The following is a 20,274-nucleotide window of genomic DNA, read 5'->3' on the forward strand; positions in this document are numbered from 1 at the left end:
GCCCCCTGCTGGCCGCCGCCCGCCTCACAGCGCCCTTTGCTGGCCGCCGCCCGCCCCTCGCGCCCCCTGCTGGCCGCCGCCCGCCCCTCAGCGCCCCCTGCTGGCCGCCACCGGCGCTGCACCAAGTGCGCACTGCAAGGTCCTGCCACCAGCGCCTTTATTCAGGCCGACACCAGGCACCCAGCGCTGGGGCTGGGCCTCCTGTGCTCTCCCGCGGGAGGGGGAAGGGGGTGAGGAGGGGAGGAGAGGGGGCGGCGGGCTCCAGCGCAGCCTGTGCGCCCTCGTTTCTGGGACAGTCCGGATGCTCGAGCGCTGCCCTCTGCTCGCGGGCCCCCGAGCAGGCCGCCGCCCGGGTAAGCCCCGCGTGTTGTCTGCAGCAGCCCCCGCGTCTGCAGGGGCGCGTGCTACGCGCCGCCGCCCCTCTCGCGCTGGTACCGCCTCTGCTCTCCGATGGCTCGCTCCAGCCGGGGGAGGTCCAGCCCTTCCACGCAGGTCAGCACCCGGGCCTTCACCACCGCGCCTCCGTCTGCAAGACACGAGCCGCCGGGCACGAGCTGTGGAGGAGCCGGGCACAGGCGGCCCCGCGGGCTGTCGCCTTGGCCCCGCACCACAGGCGCACGCCTGGAGCCGAGAGGGTGGCCCAGAAAGTCCGGCCCTCCAGGGGACACGGGCGGACAGACCTATCCTCTGCCTCCCTCCCTCGCAGCTTAATTCTTGCCACCTTTCTACAGGCCCCAAGAGCCTGGGGTTGAGGAGGGGTCGCAGTCGCCACCCCAGTTTTCCATCTGTACCAAGGGAAGGGCATCCTGGCACCCTCTGGCATTGGAAATCAGGGCACAGAGGACCCCATCTGTAATCAACCCCAGGGGAGAGTCATCCCACCCCCTGCACGAGGGGCAAAGGGGGGGGCTTCTAGCAGGTGCTGTGGGGACCTCATGAAAAGGTCTGTCGGTGTTCAAGTGACATCAGACAGGAAAAAAAAAAAGACACCTGGAGTTTGCCCCTGTTGGTTGTTCTTTTACTTATTTTTGCACTCATGTGCTCCCCGCTCTGCAGATGAACCGGGGCATGCACTCAGTGCTCCAGATCGCGGTTCCGGTCTTCCTTAGGTGCAGCTCAGAGCCACGGGCTCTCTGATCAGCAACGCCTATGCCCAGCTTTCCTCCCGTCCAGGCCACGGGGACTTGACTTAGCACAGCCTGGGGGCCGAATGCGTGCTGGCCGGTGTAGACTCCAGTCTTCCGCAGGGGAAGGTCGACGTGTGGGAAACACGGGGTCACCTGTGTGTCGCTGACTCCCGCTGGCCCCGGTGATGGGCTGCAGAGGCTGCACAGCCAGGCGTGCAGCGGGCAAGGGGCAATGCCTGGGTCTGTCGGCCAGTGTCCACGGTGGACTCTCCACCCTCTTCAGGAACAGCCGGGCTAGCGATGCTATCAACCAGACAGGGCGTCCGCCCCAACGTCTCGTGGCACTGCGAGGCCTGCACCTTTCCTTGGGACACGTGTGGCCCAAAATCGCTTTCACAGAGCAGCTGCGTGTGCTCAGGGCGAGGCGGGGAGAGCAAGGGCAAAATCGGAGTCTAATTCACGGTTAAAAAATCTCCAAATAGGGCTCTGGCTGGGAGCAAGAAGGAGGGATGGAGGGACAAGCGTCATCACAATGCATTGGATTGAGGTGTGAGCCAGAGACAAGGGAGGCGTGATATGGGGGACGGTCGGACCTCCTTTTAGGAAGAGTGACTGTGAAGGGAAAGAGGGTCGCAGCTAAGCAGGCGTATAGAGCAGAAGGTGACATTCATTATTATATTATTATTATTACTGAGCAGGAAAGTTAGAGCAGGGAGCAAAGGCCTCAAGCTCGGCCCCTCCCCTTCTCCATCTTGGATAGAACATCACAGATGCGACCTCCACGGACCGCCTGTTCCGCCACTTCCCCCTCCTCAATTTCCTGTAATTGAGGGGATTCCTCGTGCTCCCCGCCCCCCAAATCGATGCCTGGAGAGGAGAGACAAGGACAGGCAGCACAAGCAGTCACCCACCAGCGTCAGAGGCAGAGGACCACCCTAGCTCCCCTAACCTTGCCCATGTTTCATAAAAATCTTCCACCCAGACCCCATGGGCGCATCTCGATCTCCGAGGTCACCCACTCTCACTTCTCCAGTGGGTGCTATCACTTTCGTAAGTTTACTGTGCTTCGCTAAATCTTTCCATCACGCCCTTGAATTCCTTCTTGGGCCGCGACAAGGACCTGGATAGGGGCCGAGGCCTCGCTCGGCCTCCCCGGTGCCGCCTGGCCCCAATGGCTAGTATCATTACTGTCTTCACGTGGAAGCGGCTGCTGGAGCCTTAAATACTGAGGGGGAAGAACCTGCGGAAGCAGGTGAAGGGTTCGGCTGGGAGAGCAGCGCCCCTGCGGAGGGCAGGCCACGGTCACGGCGCCTCGGGCAGGGGGACCCTTCTCCACCCCAGACTGGAGGGAAGGAGCCGCTGACGGGTGTGGCCCCTGCGGCCCCAAGTTCACCTGGGATGCAGGCGGTGAGGTAATTCGCCGAAAGGGACTGGGGAGGTGAGGACGTTGGGCTCTTGCGTAACAGGTGACCCCCTGAAACAGCTGTGTGCATTGTGGGACGGGAGTTGAGGGGGACATGGGGGAGGAATTCCAGGCAGCGTGGACGACCCCAGTGAGATAAGACACCCTGAAGTCGTCATGCGAGGGATCCAAGGAGCTTTGTGACCTGTCTCCACCCACAGTTGGGCTGGACCGAGAGGGTGGAGGTCGGGGCTTAATCAGGCGGGAGTGAGAGGCGAGGGCTGAAGCTTCTGCCAGGGGTGTCGCTGAAACAAAGGTCCAGCTGGAGGGAGGAAAGCGGGCGGGAGAGAGGAGATGGGGGGGAACGGAGGCGGCCAAAGTCCACGGCCGAGGGGGGCAGGCGGAGGGTGGACCGGAGCAGTCCAGGGAGCAGAGGCGGCCGCTCTGGGAGGGGCCTGGGTGTCGGGGGCAGACGTGGGGCAGGTCACAGGGTGGCAGAACTGGTACCGGGAACCAGCAGGATTCCGGCCCCACCTCTGCGGTGTGGGAGGCAGGGTGGGGAACTGCGGTCCTGGGAACAAGCCAGGTTTCAGGCGGGTCCGGGCGCAAAGGCAAGAGCATGAAAAGGCGGCTCGGAGATGGAAGAGCACAGGTCCCCGAGGACACGACGGGGGGGGGGGGGGGGGGGGGCACGGGGTCAGCTGGAACAAACCAGAAGCGTGGCAGCGAGGGGTTTACAGCGAGCGCTCCAGGCAGCCTCCGGCCTGGGAATTCCACCAGCGCCCCGGAGCAGCGCGTGGCGAGGCGCGTCCCGATACCGAGGCACCTGGCAGGGAGCCCTCGGGCCTGTGGGTGGTGCCCCGAGGGTGACGCAGCCCGAGAGTTTAGACACGGAGCTGGCATTTCTTCACCTTTTCTATCTCCCAGCAAGCCCTACGTGTAAACATGTCAAGTGACTTTAGGCACCCGCTTGTCTGTCCTCAGAACCTCCCACAGGACTTCGGACCTGACCGGGGTCAGCCACACCATGCGCCCTGTGCCCGGGCTGGGGGCGGGGTGCCCCTCCCTCCTCACTGTCCTTTCTTTCCTTGTGTCAGTTGCAAACCATGAGCATGTATCACTTTTAGAAACTTAGGAGACTTTACTTTTTTAAGAGAGAGAGAAAAAAAGGCCCTGGCCAGGTAGCTCAGTTGATTAGCGCATCGTCCCAATGTGCCGAGGTTGGGGTTCGATCCCCAGTCAGGGCACATACAAGAATCAACCAATAATGCATAAATAGGTGGAATAGCAAATCAATGTTTCCCCCTCTCTCTAAAAAATCAATTAAAAATTTTTAAAAATTAAAAACATTTTAAAAAATACAGTTTGTAATGTGATCAGTGAACTAGTGAGTGCCTAGGGAGGCTGCTGCTGATCTAAGAGTTGATTGCTCAGGTTCGATTTTTCTTTTTTGGGCCAGAACACTGCGCAGTGGTACTGTGTGCCTTCCCGATTCATCACAGCAATGTCGCTGATCAGTTGCTTGCTCCGCCTCATTGATGGTCGGATGGACCCGGCAGGCCCAGGTGCTGGCCTGGTCCCTGCGCTACGACACTGCAGCTGGTGATAACGATCGTAGCCCGGGTTTATTATTTCACCGGAGCTTTGAAAGAGGTGACCTTCAAATGTAATGACTTCTCCTGCATTTAGTCACTGTGGTTCTCCGTGGAAGAGCCTTCCCTCATCAATCGTTTGGTTGCCCTGAGATAGAATCTAAACAGAAAAAGGCAGGATAGACGCAAGGGAGGGAGGCAGCAGGTGTAAGGCGGCCAGGAGGAAACAGTGAGCCAGGTCCAGACTCCAGGAAATTCTATAGAACAACTAAGCTCTCCAGTAAATGGCACTTTTTAAAAAAGAAAGAAAAAAGGAAGAGAGAATGGTTAGAGATGCAGAGACTGGGGATATGTGATCCAAATGGACACAAGGGTCCTGATTTGAGCTGCCCACTGTAAACAGGGGGTTTTTTGTGTGTGTTTTTTTTGCAACTGGGGGAAGGTGAACATGGACTAGGTATTAGATTATATGAGGAAACAGCTATTAAGTTTGTGAGGTGTAACGGTGGTGGTGGTCGAGATGCATATTCAGGTATCTATGAGCGCGAGACAATGCCTTTTATTCGCTTTAAAGTACACCAGCAAGCCCTGGCCCGGTGGCTCGGTTGGCTGGCGGGTGTGAAGGAAAGTGGCTCAGGGACAGCCGACGGGAGGTAAAAGATGCACGTGCCTGGGTTCAACGGAGCAACCCTCAGCTCTGGGTGCCAGCGATCCTTCCAGGTCGCTCTTACTTGATCCGCCCTTTGTGTCCTATTTCTCTCACCCTGACTTTGGGGGTGGTTATTCCAGCCCCATCCTCCCTGAGCCTTGGTCTTCTCATCTATGAACTAACAATAATAAGACTCAGAGTAAGGGCTGGTGGGCAGATTCAAAAAGATTTAAGCAAACCTGGCTCCAGGCCTGGGCTCTGCAGCCCTTCGGAAATGAAAGGTTTCTCTCCGCCCTTCCTCAGTGCCCTGCAGAGCAGCAGATGGGCTCTGAGCCCGATCACCTATTTCCTGCGGGTCCTTGAACTTGGGGGCTGGTTTGGAAGGAATGTTAACACCGGTGAGGGACTCCTGTGGCATCAGAAACCAGGCCCAGTCCTAACAGAGCCACCGCTCAGAACCCAGAGTAAAAAAAGCGTCTGCAAGGTGCCCGCTTACCCTCCTGGTGCTCCAGCTCCCCGAGGACAATGTACAGGGAGCCCGGCTGGGCTCGGAACGGCTCCACCAACTTGGTGCAGACGAGGATCTGGTGCTGCTCAGGCCCATGCTGGGCCGCCAGGGTCACTCGGGACTGGGTCATGTCGTAGAGGCACAGCCTGCAAGTCGGGGAAAGTGCGATTGTTTCTCTCCACAGACCCAACCACCACAGAGCTTGAAAGGGTTGGGGAGGCCAATAACTCCAAGGGGAAATGGTCAGCCTCACTTTGACAGACAAAATAAAAATGGCAGCAACAAATCCCAACAACTGCTTTCAGTCTAGAGTGTTGAGCTATAAATTACATCCATTTAATATTAAAAGGCACCTGTCCAGCGAGACTTGACAAAATACACCCTTGGTGTAACCACCACCCCAGTCAACATCAGGTGCATTTCCATCACCCCAAAGTTCCCTTGCTCCCGTCTGAAGTCCACCTCTCCGTCTCCCACCCCAGGCAACCACTGATTTGCTTTTGGTCTCTATAGCTGAGTTTTCCTGTTCAAGAATCTCATGCAAATGGGATTTCTCAGTTCTTTCTCTTTAATTCTCACCAGAGGATATTTTTTCCATTGCTTTTTCAGAGAGAGTGGAAGGGAGAGAAAGGAACATCGATGTGAGAGAGACACATAGATTGGCTGCTTCCCAATCATGGCCAGGGCTGGGGACCAAGCCTGCAACCGAGGCGTGTGCCCTTGGCCGGAATTGAACCCGGGATCCTTCAGTCCACAGGGTGACACTCTAACCACTGAGCCAGACCTGGCTGGGGCCAGCACGGCTCTTTTGTGTCTAGCTTCTTTCACTCAGCAGGATGGTTTTGAGATCTGTTGATGTCGTTGAGTAAATCAGTGCTCTGTTCCTTTCCATCGCTCAGTAGCACTCTGTTGAATGGATGTCTTTGTCGAAAATCAGTAGATTTTGGTTAAGTCAACAGATTTTGGTTAAATAAATTATGATATATCTATGCCATGGTATAAAGTGGATTTAAAGCAATGGCACAGATCTATACACTTGGCGCAGAACTAGGTCTACCTGGTAAATAAATAAATGGTACCACCTAGTAATATAACAGGATCTCATCTAAGTTAAAATATTTCTACATAAAGGGTGTCCCCCCAAAAATGTATGCACACACTTTGAATAATTATAAAGGCAGTATTTATTAAAATATATTTCATTTTCAAAATTGAGCTATCAGCTGTTAAAGTGTGTATACATTTTGGGGGGCACCCTGTATACGTACACATACCTCTCCAAGAGAGTCTTGTGAGGAACTGAGTCTTATGGACAAGGCCAGCACTAACTTGCCAGACATATGAATGAGCCACCTTGGAAGCAGACCCTCTAGGTCCCGTCCGGCCTTCAGACATTGGCCCAGCTAATCTACTCCCAAGTTCCTGACCCACAGTAACTATGAAATAATAAGCTTTTGTTTTGTTTTATTGATTTTTTTTTTTTTTTAGAGAGAGAGGGAGAGGGAGAGGAAACATCGATGTGACAGGGAAACATCGACTGGTTGCCTCCCATATGCACCTCTACCAGGGATTGAACCTGAAACCTATATACGTGCCCTGATCGGGAATTGAACCCTTGACGGGTATGATGCTCAACCAACTGAGCCACACCAGCCAGGGCCGAAATAATAAGCTTTCGTTATCATTTTAAGCCACTAAATTTTGGGGTAATTTATTATACAGCAATACATGACTCATACAGTATATATGTATGTGTGTATGTATATGTGTATATATGTGTATATAGTGTGTATACATACTCAGCCACATATACATATAAACATACACACACATGAAAAAGTGTGTAATCACCAAAAGATTAGCAGTGGTTGTTTAGACAGTGGGATGTCGGGTGATTTTTTATTTCTTTCTTTACACCTTTATGGATTGTCTACATTTTTTTTTACAATGAATGCATCTTAAGTTTTTAGCATTTTAAAAATAGACAAAATTATGATTATTTAAATTTGGGGGGGAGCCACTTAACCCCCCCCCCCTTGTGAAGAAGCCACCGCTCTCACCTGCCGAACGTCCGCAGCGCGCCCCCGTCGGGGACCTGGCCGGCGCTGACCTCCCAGGGGAAGTAATAGGTCCCAGGCTTGGGCAGTGCCATTGGCTCCTGTCACCAAAGGCGTGGGATGGGTTGTTGCAGATTTCTGACAAACCAAGCAGACCACGAGATGGGGATTAACAGATGCCTGAGACCCACAACGTCGGATAGGCTAGTTCCAGTGGGTGGTGGTTTAAATTTTTTTAAAAACATCTTTTTGATAGGTTATGCCATCACAGTCTGAAGAACAAAACTACGTACCTAAGCTCCTCCTGCTCCAGTCCCCTGCCACCCACCCCCTTCCTTCCCCCCGACGCAGGGGGCCGCCTGTCACCAGCACGCGGGACCCGGCCGCCGTGAGGCCTGCTTTCGTCACTAGTACAGTCTTCCATTCTTTCAGAGTTGTACAGAAAGGGAGTCTTCACGGGTTTTAAAATAACCTTTTTATTTTAGAACACTTTTAGAGTGATTTTTTTTTAAAGCGCGTAGGACGGTCCAGAGAATTCCTATACACACCACCCCAGTTTCTCCCGTAATTAACACTTCGCGTTCGTGTGACACTTGTCGGCATCAGTGCCCCCACAGAGATGTTGTCAACTCCGACTTGACTTGGATTTCCTCAGCTTCCCCGACGTCCCTCTTCTGATGCGGAGTCCCCTCCGGGACAGCACATGCCACTTGGCGGTCACAGCTCCTCTGGGCCTCCGGCCTGTGACGGTCTCTCACACGTCCCTGTTTCTTTGACGAGCCCCCTGGTTTTGAGGATACCGGCCAGGGGTTTCGTGGGCTGACTTTCAATTTGGGTTTGTCTCACGTTTTTCTCCTGGTTAAACGGGGGGGTGACGGGGTTTCGTTACAATTTTTTAAAAAGGGAAAGAGAAGGCTGGTTAAGTGATGCTGCAACAACGCAATGGAACCCTGCGGGTTGTTTCCTTTAATCACCCGAGGATATGTTTTTACTGATTTTTAAAAATGTATGTTTTTATTGATTTCAGAGAGAGGAAGGGAGAGGGAGAGAGGGACAGAAACATCCGTGATGAGAGAGAATCAACAATCGGGGAATTGAACTGCGACCCCCTGGTTCATGGGTTGACGCTCAACCACTGAGCAACACTGGCCAGGCATTGTTATTGGTTTTTAGAGAGAGAGGAAGTGAGAGAGAGAGAAATTAATTGTTTGTTTCCCATACATGCCCCGACCGGGTATCATACCCGCCACTTTTTGGTGTATGGGACAAAGGTCCAAATGAGCGACCCGGCCAGGGCCACTCGTAGGCTTTTTAAGATGAGGTGTTACACACACTCATATGGCAAGATCTCCAAGATACACTATCTGGAAAAGAAGTGAGGAACAGGCGTGTACATGTAATATATACGTGTGTGTGTGTGTGTGAGAGAGAACAGCTCCGTACCATGAGAAGCCACGTGCAGAATAAGTTAGCAAAGTGGGGATTCAACGATAATTATTCGATGACAAAGGGATCCTGAGGGTGAGAGCCTTCAACTACTTCTTGATGGGACAAGAAAGGAGATGTGACCAAAGAAAATGGTAAGGAAACGATGCCAAGTAAGATCCGTGCAGAAATCAGATGACGCAGCCTCAGTCCAGAAGAGGAATGTAACTCAGAGCCTTGGTTCTGGGCTCCTCTGCTGAGGCCAGCAGTGTCCCTTGGTCATTTCAGGACAGTATGCCCAGCCGGGCTTGGCTGGCCCAGCGCCAGGGCCTCTGGTCAAGGTCCGGCTCTGTCCCCCTAAATGCACATGCTCTGCAGTCCGCCACCAGGGAGCAGAGCGTCTGTCACCAGACACGAGACAGCCCCCTAATCACCTCTGGCATAAGAGAGAAGCGAAAAACAAAACAAAAAAACAAAAAAAGCCCAGAGGTTGTAGTCCTTCCCGTTTGGGATAATGGGGACGATCCCGTCCAATCTGGCAGAAAGCTGAAACTTCAGAATCTTTTTTAAGGTAATTTTTCTACTCTTCAAGCATCATGTATACTATAAGCTAAGCCATAAGTAACAATGCCATTAAATTTAGTTTTATTTTTTAAATTTTCATACAGTAGAACTGACTCTTTGGGGGGGGTACACACTTATAAATTTAACCTGAATTTCTTTTCAAACAAAAGTCGCTATGCGTTTATTAAGACAAGCACAGCTGGCTCCATAAGTCGTTATCCACATATTATCACACATTCCACAAGGTTCCCGAGAAGAGAGCTCAGGGCAGGCTTCTCTTGTGACTCAACTGGATTCCAACTAATCTCCCTAAAAGTCTGAGTATTGGTGCAACCTGTAATTAAGGGCCCTGCCCTGTTCATTCCCCAGGGCACTTCTGGCAGAAATATCCCTGGTAGGAACAAGAGAAATAAAAGAACTACTCTTCCTCTGAAGCTCTGGGGAGTTTGAAAATATTTTACAGGAAGGATGGTGAACCAATCTGACCAATTCTTTCATTTCTTCTAAAGCAACCGCCAAGGTTTCTGCAGCAGGATGGAAGGTCAGAGACATAACACCTGTAACCAAGTTCGCGAGAGCCTGTATCAGCTTCCGGTTTGTTTTTTAAGACAAGAACCTTGACTGCATGTTTGCCACTCCAGAATCAGATTAGGCTCCCGGCTTATTAGGAAAGGCTGTCACTCGGACAGCCCGATGGAAGAGGTGCACGGGACAAGGGGTGTGGGAAGGGGCGTGCAGCTTCCAGCGCCCTCCCACGCCCCTCCGCACGGTCACCAACCCAGAAGCAGCTCGCTAATGCTTTAAAAGTTACAAAACTTTGCTAGTCTCTATTGCACAATGAATCTTCAATGTGAAAACTTGAGTTACACAACATGATTTGAACTATGGCCTCAAAAGGTCCTAGCACGTGGGGATTACAAATATTACACGTAATCTCAACTAAATAAATTTCAACTAACCAAATAAAAGGATTATTTTACTAAGTCTTTAGAAATTTCCCAGAGAAAAATGTATTCAGAGAATCATCATCCATGGGTGCTAAAGGTACCAGTGGGATGTGTCTAATACAGCATCGGGGACATTATTAAATATTTATTGAGTGGACGCAGAAGAGAGTGAAAACCAAAACCATCTACTCCCACACTCAGCTTGGGACACAGAGAACCCCAACACCTTACCGCCTACATGAATGTGACTTTGTGGTCTGCTGCCTTCAATGGCATTTTTTTACTTTTCCTAGACTGTCCAGGCCAGGCAATTGGTTTGAACATCAACAGCCAGTTTGCCCACTGAGATTCTTTGAATTCCCTCGCCTTAACGTTTCCAGCAATTTTGGACTGTCGTGCAGTGGTTCTTACCCAATCCTAAACAAGACCCTGAACTGAAAGACCCGCCTTAAACCAAACTTCCAGTTCTGGCCTTACCTTCGCCTCTCTGAGATTCTGCCAAAGCTCTGCCAAGTAGTGCTCTCCTTTCCAGAGAACACAATAAACTCAGCTCTGTCTACTAACAGGTTGTGTGTTGGTGATACTCTGAGCCAATTTTTGACAAGAGGAATACAACCTAAACACCGTAGCCAAAATAATATTTTAATGCCCGGGGGCACTAAAAACAGCATCAGTAATAGTGCCCTTGCCAGGGAGACTGGAGCTTGAGACAAAAGGAACAATCGGCAATCACGATCTTGTCTTTATTTAAAATTTTGCTATTTTGTTCATCGTGGATTTTCTTGCATTACTTTTGATTTTTTTTAAATGTTACATTAGAACACTATTAATCTATTCATTCTTTGGCTCTTCCTTAAATTTTGTGTTGGGAGGTGAATGCTTCACTCATTTACCCTTATTCCCAGTACTGGAAGGAACACAGCATTTAAATGTATAGTTTTGTGGACAGAAAAAAAAAAAAGGTTCTGTGGAAAGTCACCTCACAGGGTGACCTGATCATAAATTCCTACATGGGCAGGTCATCAAGGTGAGCAGTCACATCCCAGGCCTGTAACTTCTTTTATATATAAAAGTATGTTGATTAAAGTTACAAAGGTAAATTAGGGAGATATAAAGGGGGTGGCGTAGTGCGCTTTATCTTCATTATCATGGCCTGAAGTCTAAACGAACAACTAAAAACAGGATTTAAGGATTTTACTTATCTTTTTTTTTTTAAGGAATCAGAACTAAAAGCACAACTGATTAAAAGTGGCTGCGTCCGAGGGTGGGGAACGTTTGCTTTTCATTACAAATCCCCCTGTACTAGGTTTTTAAAACCTGTGCATTTACAACTCGGACGACGGCGAAGATCATCATGAAGACAATAAAGTGGATTCCAAAGATCTCTCCCCTCGGGCCAGCTCGGCCTCAGGCGAAGTCCGCGCCCCTCCCAGCGCAACGCCGCCCACGCCTCTGGCAGCAAAGGTGCCATTATTTTAAAAGATAACACTGGAGCCCCCCCCCCCAGTGCTACTGGGTCCCCGTCTTTTTTGGCCCAATCCGGGAGGCTTTGGGGACACCCTGCGACGCCCCCTAGCAACTGCGCAGAGCCCAGGGTTCACCTCCCCTAGGACCTCGACTCCCCTTCCCCGCTCTTTTCCGGGGAGGCTTTTGCGTGCGGACCCGGAAGCGGCGAGACGGGTCAGACCCCAGGCGCAGGCGCAGTCCTCCTCCACCTTGTGGTCCCGCCCCTTCCCAAGCCCCCAGCCAACCTGTCTGCGCGTCCGGGAGGCCTTGGGCTGCTTCTTCCCGCCCGCGTGATCACGTGACGAACGAGGGGCGGGGCTGAGCGCGTCTCGCTTCCCCCTCCTCCCCCCGGACAATTTCTTGTGCAGCTTCCAGGGTCTCTTCCCGGGTTTTGGGAGGGGGGGCGTCTGCTCTGGGGCTCTCCTGGCCGAGAGCTGGGCACTCGCCTTCCCGGTGGCTGGGCCCGGGTCACGGCGACCAGGACGGCGCCGCCTCCACCTTGGCTCGGGTCCGTCACGCTCCCGGGGGCGGCGGTGACGGCGAAGGGGCGGGCCGGGGCGGGCCGGGGGCGGGGACTCGCGCGGTGCTGGGGCTGCTCTCCGGGCCCCGCCGGCGCTACAGCTCCCGATAACCTTCGTCACCGCAGTAGGCCGCTACCTCCGACGGCTGTCACCATGAATCCGGACCTGCGCAGGGAGCGGGCCTCCGCCAGCTTCAACCCGGAGCTGCTCACGCACGTCCTGGACGGCAGCCCGGAGAACACCCGGCGCCGGCGAGAGATCGGTGAGGGCGGCGGGCCAGGCCTCCCTCCTTCCCCGAGCAAGGCTTGAGACTCCCTCGATAGAGTCTGGGGGTGCTGTCGGACCTGGGCTCTGGCCCAGCTTTAGGGGAGCCGCGACCTGCACTTCTGGGGGCGGCCTGTGGAGGGGTGCGGAGGGGGTTCGCCCGTCCGAGAGGGGACCTGGGCCGTGCCTCTGAAGCCAGCTGCGATTCAGGGAGCTGGTAACGGAGCCCAGAATTCCTGTCTTCGTCTTGATGCCCTTTAATCCCTTCCAGAGAACCTGATTCTGAACGACCCGGACTTACAGCACGAGGACTTGAACTTCCTCACTCGCAGCCAGCGTTACGAGGTGGCTGTTAAGAAGAGTGCCAGCATGGTGCAGAAGATCAGGGAGTTTGGCATCTCGGATCCTGAGGAAATCACGTGGTTTAAAAAGTACGTAGGCCCTAGTCGTAGATCAAATTTTCATCTGTGATCAAAGCCCAAACCTTAAATCCGCGGACCGCGGGTGCTTTCTCATCGCGCTTGGCGTTTGAAGACGCAGACTGGCATGTTTTCAGGCTACTTTGGAAGCTGAATGCGTGGAAGATAAATGATTAGGCTTGTATTTAGACCTTTTAAAGGGATGACCTGGTGGAATGCTGATAACAAATTGGAGACCCTGCAATTTTCATTCTCAGGAACAGTATAAGTTCTTTAGGCCAGGAGTCTCAATTTTGAGTGATTTAAATTCAAAGTGCTTTTGCTCTTTGTAGGAAGGAGGCCTGCTAAATTTAGATGCTGACTTGGAAGGATTTTTCATTTGCAAGACCAAACATTTAAGTATTTTGTAGCAATAACATTATATTTTTCTGTGGTGGCGTAGATCTTGAGTTTTAAATAATGTAAACTAGGGGGTGGGGGAAGAACATAAGTCAAATCTCAGAATGCATATGAAGTATTCTAAGAACTCGGCATTGTTGAACCTGCAGGCAGTGGTAACACGGTTCTCTGGTGCATGTGAGGCCTCATAAAACCATCCTGTGGTCCCAGCCCCTGAAAAAAAGAGTCTTTCCCTTTTTCAGACCATCCACTTTTTGTTGTGTTTTGTTATTTAATTGGGGGGAAAATGCACTTTGTTTTTGCCTTGAAGTAAGTAAACACTCCATAATTACATGATCTTAGTACAAGGTTCCCTTTGGCCTGTAGCACCTCTTACACTTCTTATTTATTCCTGGGCATTTCCTCTTTTAGGTTTCTACATTTTAGAAGAATTCCAGTATTTTCATCAATAAAGATTAAGTGATGTGAATGGTGTATATTCAAGATCCAAGAAAAAAATGAAACAGGTTTTCATTACAAGTTTTGCCTTTATGTAGTAAAAGTCATTCCTCCCATAATACTGTTGCCTCTAGTACATTTGGTATCTAATTGTTTTCAGCTTTACCTCTTTACTATTGTCAAGATGAAATAATTTACTCTGGTCCTTAGCACTTCCCTCAGAATTCCTTTTCATTTTAGTTATAAAAATACAGTTTATTTTTGGTAGCCCAAATTAGAATACTTACTAACTTCCAAATGCTCTTTTTTTAATTTTTAAAGTTTGTAACTCATGGCTGGGGGGCTACTAAGGTGGAGCCGTGATTTTCGACCTTGTTCATCTCATGGCACACACAAACTAATTACTAAAACTGTGGCACACCAAGAAATATGTTATATTTTTTGCCAATCTGATAAAAAAAGGTATAATTTTGATTCATTTACACCAGATGGCTGTTGTTGTTGGCTATTGTCATGTATTTGACAATCGAAAGGAAAAGAGGTCAGTGCCCCTGACTGAGGTCAGGTATTGTATGTTTGCTTGTTTTTAAGAGATTTATAAATTTTTAAAAATTTATTTATTGATTTTAGCCAGGGAGAGAGAGAAACATCGATTTGTTTTTCCACTTATTTGTGCATTCATTGTTTGATTTTTGTATGTGTCCTGACCAGGGATCAAACCCACAACCTTGGCATATTGGGACGATGCTCTCTAACCAACTGAGCTACCTGCCCAGGACTGGTGTTGCCTGTTTTAAAAATTCTTGTGATACACCAATGTGTGTCTTGCTGCCCCTGGTTGAAAATCGCTGAGGTAGAGCAACTCCTAGAAGATTATGTTTCTGAATTTTATTTTTATTTTATTTTATTTTTTTTCTGTTAATCCTCACCTGAGGATATTTTTTCCTTTGCTTTTCAGAGAGAGTGGAAGGGGGAGAGAAAGAGAGGGAGAGAGAAACAAACATCAGTGTGAGAGAGACACATCAATTGGTTGCCTCCCTCAACTGCCCCGACTGGGGCCTGGAATTGAACCTGCCCTTGACTGGAATCAAACCAGAGACCCTTCAGTCCTGGGGGCCGATGCTCTAGCCACTGAGCAAACCAGATAGGGCTATTTGTTTGTTTTTATATATATCTTTATTGATTTCAGGGAGAGGGAGAGAGAGATAGAAACATCTATGATGAAAGAGTCATTGATCGGCTGCTTCCTGCACGCCTGCTGCTGGGGATCGGGCCTGCAACCCGGGCATGTGCCCTGACCCAGAATCAAACCGCGATCTCCTGGATCCTGGGTTGATGCTCAGCGGGTGAGCCGAGGCACGCCCAGCCCAGCCGGCTAGGGCTGTTTTGCTTTTAAATGGTTGATGCAGTGTTATTCAGAGTTGGTTAGAAGATTTCATAATCTGTGATGGTAACCAGATTAAAGGGAAGTCACAAGGAAATAGGACAAAGTTCTTTATGTGGGTTAAAAATTAGTGGACAGCTGGCAGTTTTGTGTATTTTTCATGATGCATACCTTGCTATTTGGGGACTAAAGAACAAACTTGAACATACCCTTTGACATCCTTCCAGTATCCATAGGATAATACTGGGAGATCAATCTATGTAAGAAAAGGGGATTGAAAAGTATTCTTGGCAAGTAATGAATTCTATCAGGTCTAAGCCTCCATTGATTGTAACTCATGCCCACGTTTTATATAATTATGAAATTTATATAATTATGATGTAGCATAAATTGTAAGATACATCAGATTTCTTAAATGCTAAAGTTGAGGTAAGGGTGTGCTAGAATTGATGGAAAACAGTAATCTTTCTCTTTCTGGGGATTTTGGGCATTTACTGATCTCTTTTACATCTATTCCTCCTATCAAAATACAACTCACTTATGAGAGTATTTTGAAGTTGACTGAATATTAGTAAAATACTTTGGAATGTCTCAACTTGAGCAACAAAAGAACTTTTCAGTTCTTGAGAAAATAAGGCCTTGCTGTTGGGGGAATATAAAAGTTGTTTTTCTGAACTCCTTTCCTGTAATTTTGTCTGTTAACTGTTTGCTGTGAAAAAACAAAATGTTCTTCAGAGTAATTTAAAATTCTAATAAGAAGTAGTCACAGCATCCTTAGGTTTTTATTATTATTATTTTTATTTTTAAAGCGAGAGGGAGAACCTAATTTATGCATTTATAGGTTACTTCTTGTATGTGCCCTAACCAGGGATTGAACCCCCAACCTGGGCATATCAGGACCACACTCTAACCAACTGAGCTGCCTGGCCGGGCCCTTCTCAGGTTTTTAAAGCTGGTTCCTTGGAAAGCATCTTCAGGAGGGATTAAACATAACTTAAAAACAAGCACTCAGAGTTTGTTCTTGAGTTAATTTTCAAGTGGCCTCCAAAAAGAATTATGTTAAATATTAACATAAATATTTGGCAATCTTTATTTTGTGTCACATATTTTCCCCTCTCAGTTTCCTAGAATTATTTTGTGCCAAAGTCGTCATTTTTTAAACCCAGAGTCTCAGTTCCCTCATGGAGGTAGGAGCGTCTTATATTGGCACCATCTCTAGCACCAAAGTGACCACTTGTATTTCTCAGGAATCCTTGTAGGCTTGTTTCCTCTTTTGGTAGGACGTGGCTGTCAGGGAGTGCCATGGTGCTCTTGCCTTTCAGAGTGACTTCTACACGTTACTCTCTACACGTGACTGTTAGGCTTCAGCTCCCACGTCAGTGAGGTGGGGGTGTTTTGTGAAGCATGTTACTTTCCTACAGCGTAGCAGCAGGAAAATGCTGCTAATCTCAGCTACTGGGGGAAAGCAGCTCCCCTTTTCTGTTCATACCCATCCTTCCCCTCTTGCCCTCCATTCAGTTTCAATTAACAGTTGATACTGCTGTAAAAATCCTGGAACGCTGATGAGGGCCAGCCCAGGCTTTCCTTGGGTGTTTGAGTCTGTCCGGCACCTCTGGAAGGTGATCTTCCCCCCGAAAGGTGATCTCAGGGCCTCTGCAAAGTTGAATTGCGAGCCTGCCCCCGACCCTTGGTTCATGCTCTGCTTGTACAGATCAGGACACACTGGTGGCAACACCACCCCCTCTTCATCCCCTGAGAAGTCATGAGCGTCATGAGAAAATAGTTAAAGACTGAATTTCATTATGATTCAAGTTCCTTTAATCAAGTGATTTTCAGAGCCCATTGGCAATAAATGTTTAGCAGGCTCACATTACCTGCTGACCCATCTGTAAACCGCAGACCGTTCAAGTGTGTGCTTCGGCCCTGGAATGTGCGTTTACCACTCTGGGTGTTTGCTTCGGTGTCTAGGGATAGATTGCTCACCTTCTTTCATCTGTAATGTTTTATTGTGTGTCTTTAAAAAAACTCAGCCACAACCGTGTCATTGTGCAGAAAAAATGAACAGCTGTTTAATATCAAGTATCTAGTCAGTGTGCACTTTTCCTGACTGTCTTATGCTTTTTGACAGTTTTTTTGAGTTTTTAATTTTATTGAACTTATTGGGTGGCATTGGTTAACAAGATCATACCGGTCTCAGGTGTACAAGTCTATCCATACCACCTGCACATCGTGTTGTGTGTGCACCCCCCAAGTCACGTCTCCTTCCTCCGTCCTTTGAGGCTGTTTTAACAGACCTACAGTAAGTATTGTATGGAATTATTTTGATTTTCAAACAAGTAAAACCTGAAAATAAAGACACATGCTCCAAAAAATCCAACCAGCCAAACCAATGCATAACACCAACAAAACCAAAAACAGAAAGTGTTCTTAGGCTAAAACGGTTGGTAGAATTTGCTTTCTGGATTAAGTATAGAATTAAAGAGGAATCTGGCCCTGAAATGGCAAGGGGCAGAAAAGATTCCACTACGTTTAATTTCGTGAGAAAGGGGTTTGAGGGCTCCTGCCCTTGGTCCTGGGGCCGGTCTGGCAGGAAGGGTGCAAGGCTGCAGTTTCTAGCCTGAGGCTGAGACCCTTTTCTTTTCTCTCCTGTAGACCACATATGATCAATTTTGTGGAACCCGTGGGCCTCAATTTCTCCATGTTTATTCCCACCTTGCTGAATCAGGGCACCACTGCTCAGCAAGAGAAATGGCTGCGTCCCGCCAAAGAGCTCCAGATAATTGGCACCTACGCCCAGACGGAACTGGGCCACGGTTAGTCCACATCTGAGGGTCAGTGGGTAACCCACCTCAGGACTTCAGTTAACAGATGACTCCTGGCATTTGTTTTTTCCTGCTGCTACACAGTTGAGATTTTACTTTTAAATCATTAAATTTTAAATAAAACTCAGCGCCTTGTCCTCTCATAGATCATTTCCCCATAAACTGGCCCAGGACTCTGGCCTGAAACATCCTTCGTTGTTATTTACCGTTGCTCCATACCCCAATTTTTAACAGGTGTTGAGCAGTTGGGAAATATGGGGTTAAAATATGGCAAAATACCCCACTGTGTTAGTGTCTGATTGTTAAAGCTTTCTTGGGAATTGTTGAGAGGGTTGCTGCCTCTACGTCTGGGAGATGGCTCTGCTTTAATAAAATGTGGGTTTTAATGGGGGCAGGGGACTAGAGCGGTTAAGTGTCTTGCTCTTTCATTGCCCACTGGTGGGGCTATAAGGCAGTTTGAAAAAAAAGTCGATGGTTCTCTTTGTTTCTTTTATACGTCTTACCTATACATGTCCATGGACTTTGCATTATGAATAATTCTCAGTTAAATTGTTCTTAAAAGCCTGGCTACTTTCAAAAAGTATTGTGTTTGGTCTTGATGTGAAATAAGTTTGTTTTCATGGACAAGGCCATTGGCAGGTATGTGTCTTGAATTTGCACTGCCCAGTCTCATTCCTAATTATCATATTGCTTCGTTATGTAAATAAAGGAGAGTAAAGATGGAAAGAGGATTTGGTGCATTTTGGTTTGTGAATTGGTTTAAGAAAATGCTTTTTATCATGATCCCCGGGAGGACTGCAGATTCTGGTTCTGTGGTCTGAACACCTTGTCAAACACCCAAGATCTGAGCTTCAGGCCAATGCTGAAACTACAGCCTGAGGAAAGGGGTCCCGAGGGAAGGACAATAACTTCATGTGGTCTTTCCACCTTGGTGGGGGTTGGAAGAGAGTTTTGTGATCTTGAAATAGCTTTTTCTCTTTCAGGGTGTATCATGGCAGAATTTATTTGACTTAATAGTCGTGCTGTTCGTAGGAGGCATAGGGTGTAAACCGTCCTGGGTCCGAATGGGTCTGATATGTTTGTCTCTTACTGGTCTAACCCTCCTCTCTTTTTAAAGTACATTCCAAATATATATTTGCCCTACATTTTGAAGGAAGAGCGGAAGAAATGAGGCTTGAACTTCACTGGTTTGAGGAGCCCAGAAATTGGACTACAGGCTCTGGGCGAGTTTGCAAATGTGAGAGTTTTTTCCTGTGGCTTCTGATTTTTAGATATTTTCTTGTGTTTGAACCAACTTTGTCTTCATCTCTACAGTTTACTTTAGAGCTGAGGTTCTCAGCTGGTGTGCTGTAGTACGCTCCCTGGTGCACTGCAGGAATTTTTAAAGCGTGACTGTTTAGTCAGGGCACTGACCTCTTTCCCCTTAGATTGTCAGATAAAATAGTGACGGCAGCCACACAACAGCCGTCCAGTGTGAGTGAATCAAAATTATACCTTTTTTGTGTATGTGTCAGATTGGAAAGAAATAAAATACCTTTTTTGGTGTGTCGCAGAATTTTCGTACTTAGTTTGCGTGTGCCATGAGATGAGGAAGGCTGGAAAGCACCGCTTAGAGAATACATGTTAGGGTTGGGTCTTGTTTCCTGCCTGAATCCTGAATCCTGTCAGTTCCCATTGGTGCGGGCTGTGCTCCATTGACTGCTGTTCCTTCCCAGGAAAGCCAGCCAGTCTGTTAGCCCATTCCCTCATGTGACAGTAGGTACCTTAGGCAGATTACATAAAAAGTTCAGCATCAGAGAGCTTGGCAGTAGAGCAGGAGCAGCTGGCACAAGATAAAGGTTTGACTATTTAAGTCCTGAGATTTTGGAACATTGATCAACAATGATTATGTAAAGTGTTCTTGCAGAGCTGGCTCTAACTTTGCGCCTGGGATTCTTTCACTTCTGGGGAGCCCCTCAGAAGTGAGAGACTCAGTGTTGCCCATTCCAGGATTCTCAGGAACCTTAAAATCCCATCTCCTGCAGAAAGTTTCAGTCACCCGGCTCCTCTCTTGCCTCTAGAATGTCTTCCGTCCTCTAAATACACACCTGTCTGCATGGGCACATAAGTTCTGACTTGAATTTTGTGCGTAGGTCTGTGGCCTTCATCGAAGGCAGAGGTCTGGGCTGAGGGGACCCCCGCTCCCTGGGGTTTGGGTGTTGAAGGGACAACCTAAAGCGTGTGTGGTCCAGGGTTAATCATCCTGACCAG

General features: G+C 48.9%; 2 protein-coding genes across 6 annotated transcripts in view; one reads left to right on the plus strand and one right to left on the minus strand.

Annotated features, from left to right (window-relative positions):
- Window positions 1-139: 139 nt before the first annotated feature.
- TEN1 (TEN1 subunit of CST complex) lies at window positions 140-12,326 on the minus strand. Its single transcript, XM_081116016.1, has 4 exons — window positions 12,023-12,326; window positions 7,339-7,473; window positions 5,267-5,424; window positions 140-526 (listed from the first exon to the last, which is right to left on the minus strand). The coding sequence occupies exons 2-4, from the start codon at window positions 7,428-7,430 to the stop codon at window positions 405-407; spliced, it is 372 nt and encodes a 123-aa protein (XP_080972142.1). The 5' UTR covers window positions 7,431-7,473; window positions 12,023-12,326; the 3' UTR covers window positions 140-404.
- The window catches only part of ACOX1 (acyl-CoA oxidase 1), a 22,862-nt gene continuing 14,657 nt past the window's right edge, over window positions 12,070-20,274 (plus strand). The window contains exons 1-4 of one of the 5 annotated variants that reach the window (XM_081116012.1): window positions 12,070-12,285; window positions 12,424-12,560; window positions 12,834-12,993; window positions 17,855-18,015. In XM_081116012.1, the coding sequence (XP_080972138.1) occupies window positions 12,452-12,560; window positions 12,834-12,993; window positions 17,855-18,015 (430 nt within the window). In that variant the 5' untranslated portion in view covers window positions 12,070-12,285; window positions 12,424-12,451. Of the gene's footprint in view, window positions 12,286-12,332; window positions 12,561-12,833; window positions 12,994-17,854; window positions 18,016-20,274 lie in introns of those variants that run through there. The other 4 variants (XM_081116014.1, XM_081116011.1, XM_081116015.1 and 1 more) reach the window with 4 other exon arrangements.

Source organism: Miniopterus schreibersii (genome assembly GCF_964146895.1).
Source record: "Miniopterus schreibersii genome assembly, chromosome: 16".
Classification (NCBI taxonomy): domain Eukaryota; kingdom Metazoa; phylum Chordata; class Mammalia; order Chiroptera; family Miniopteridae; genus Miniopterus; species Miniopterus schreibersii.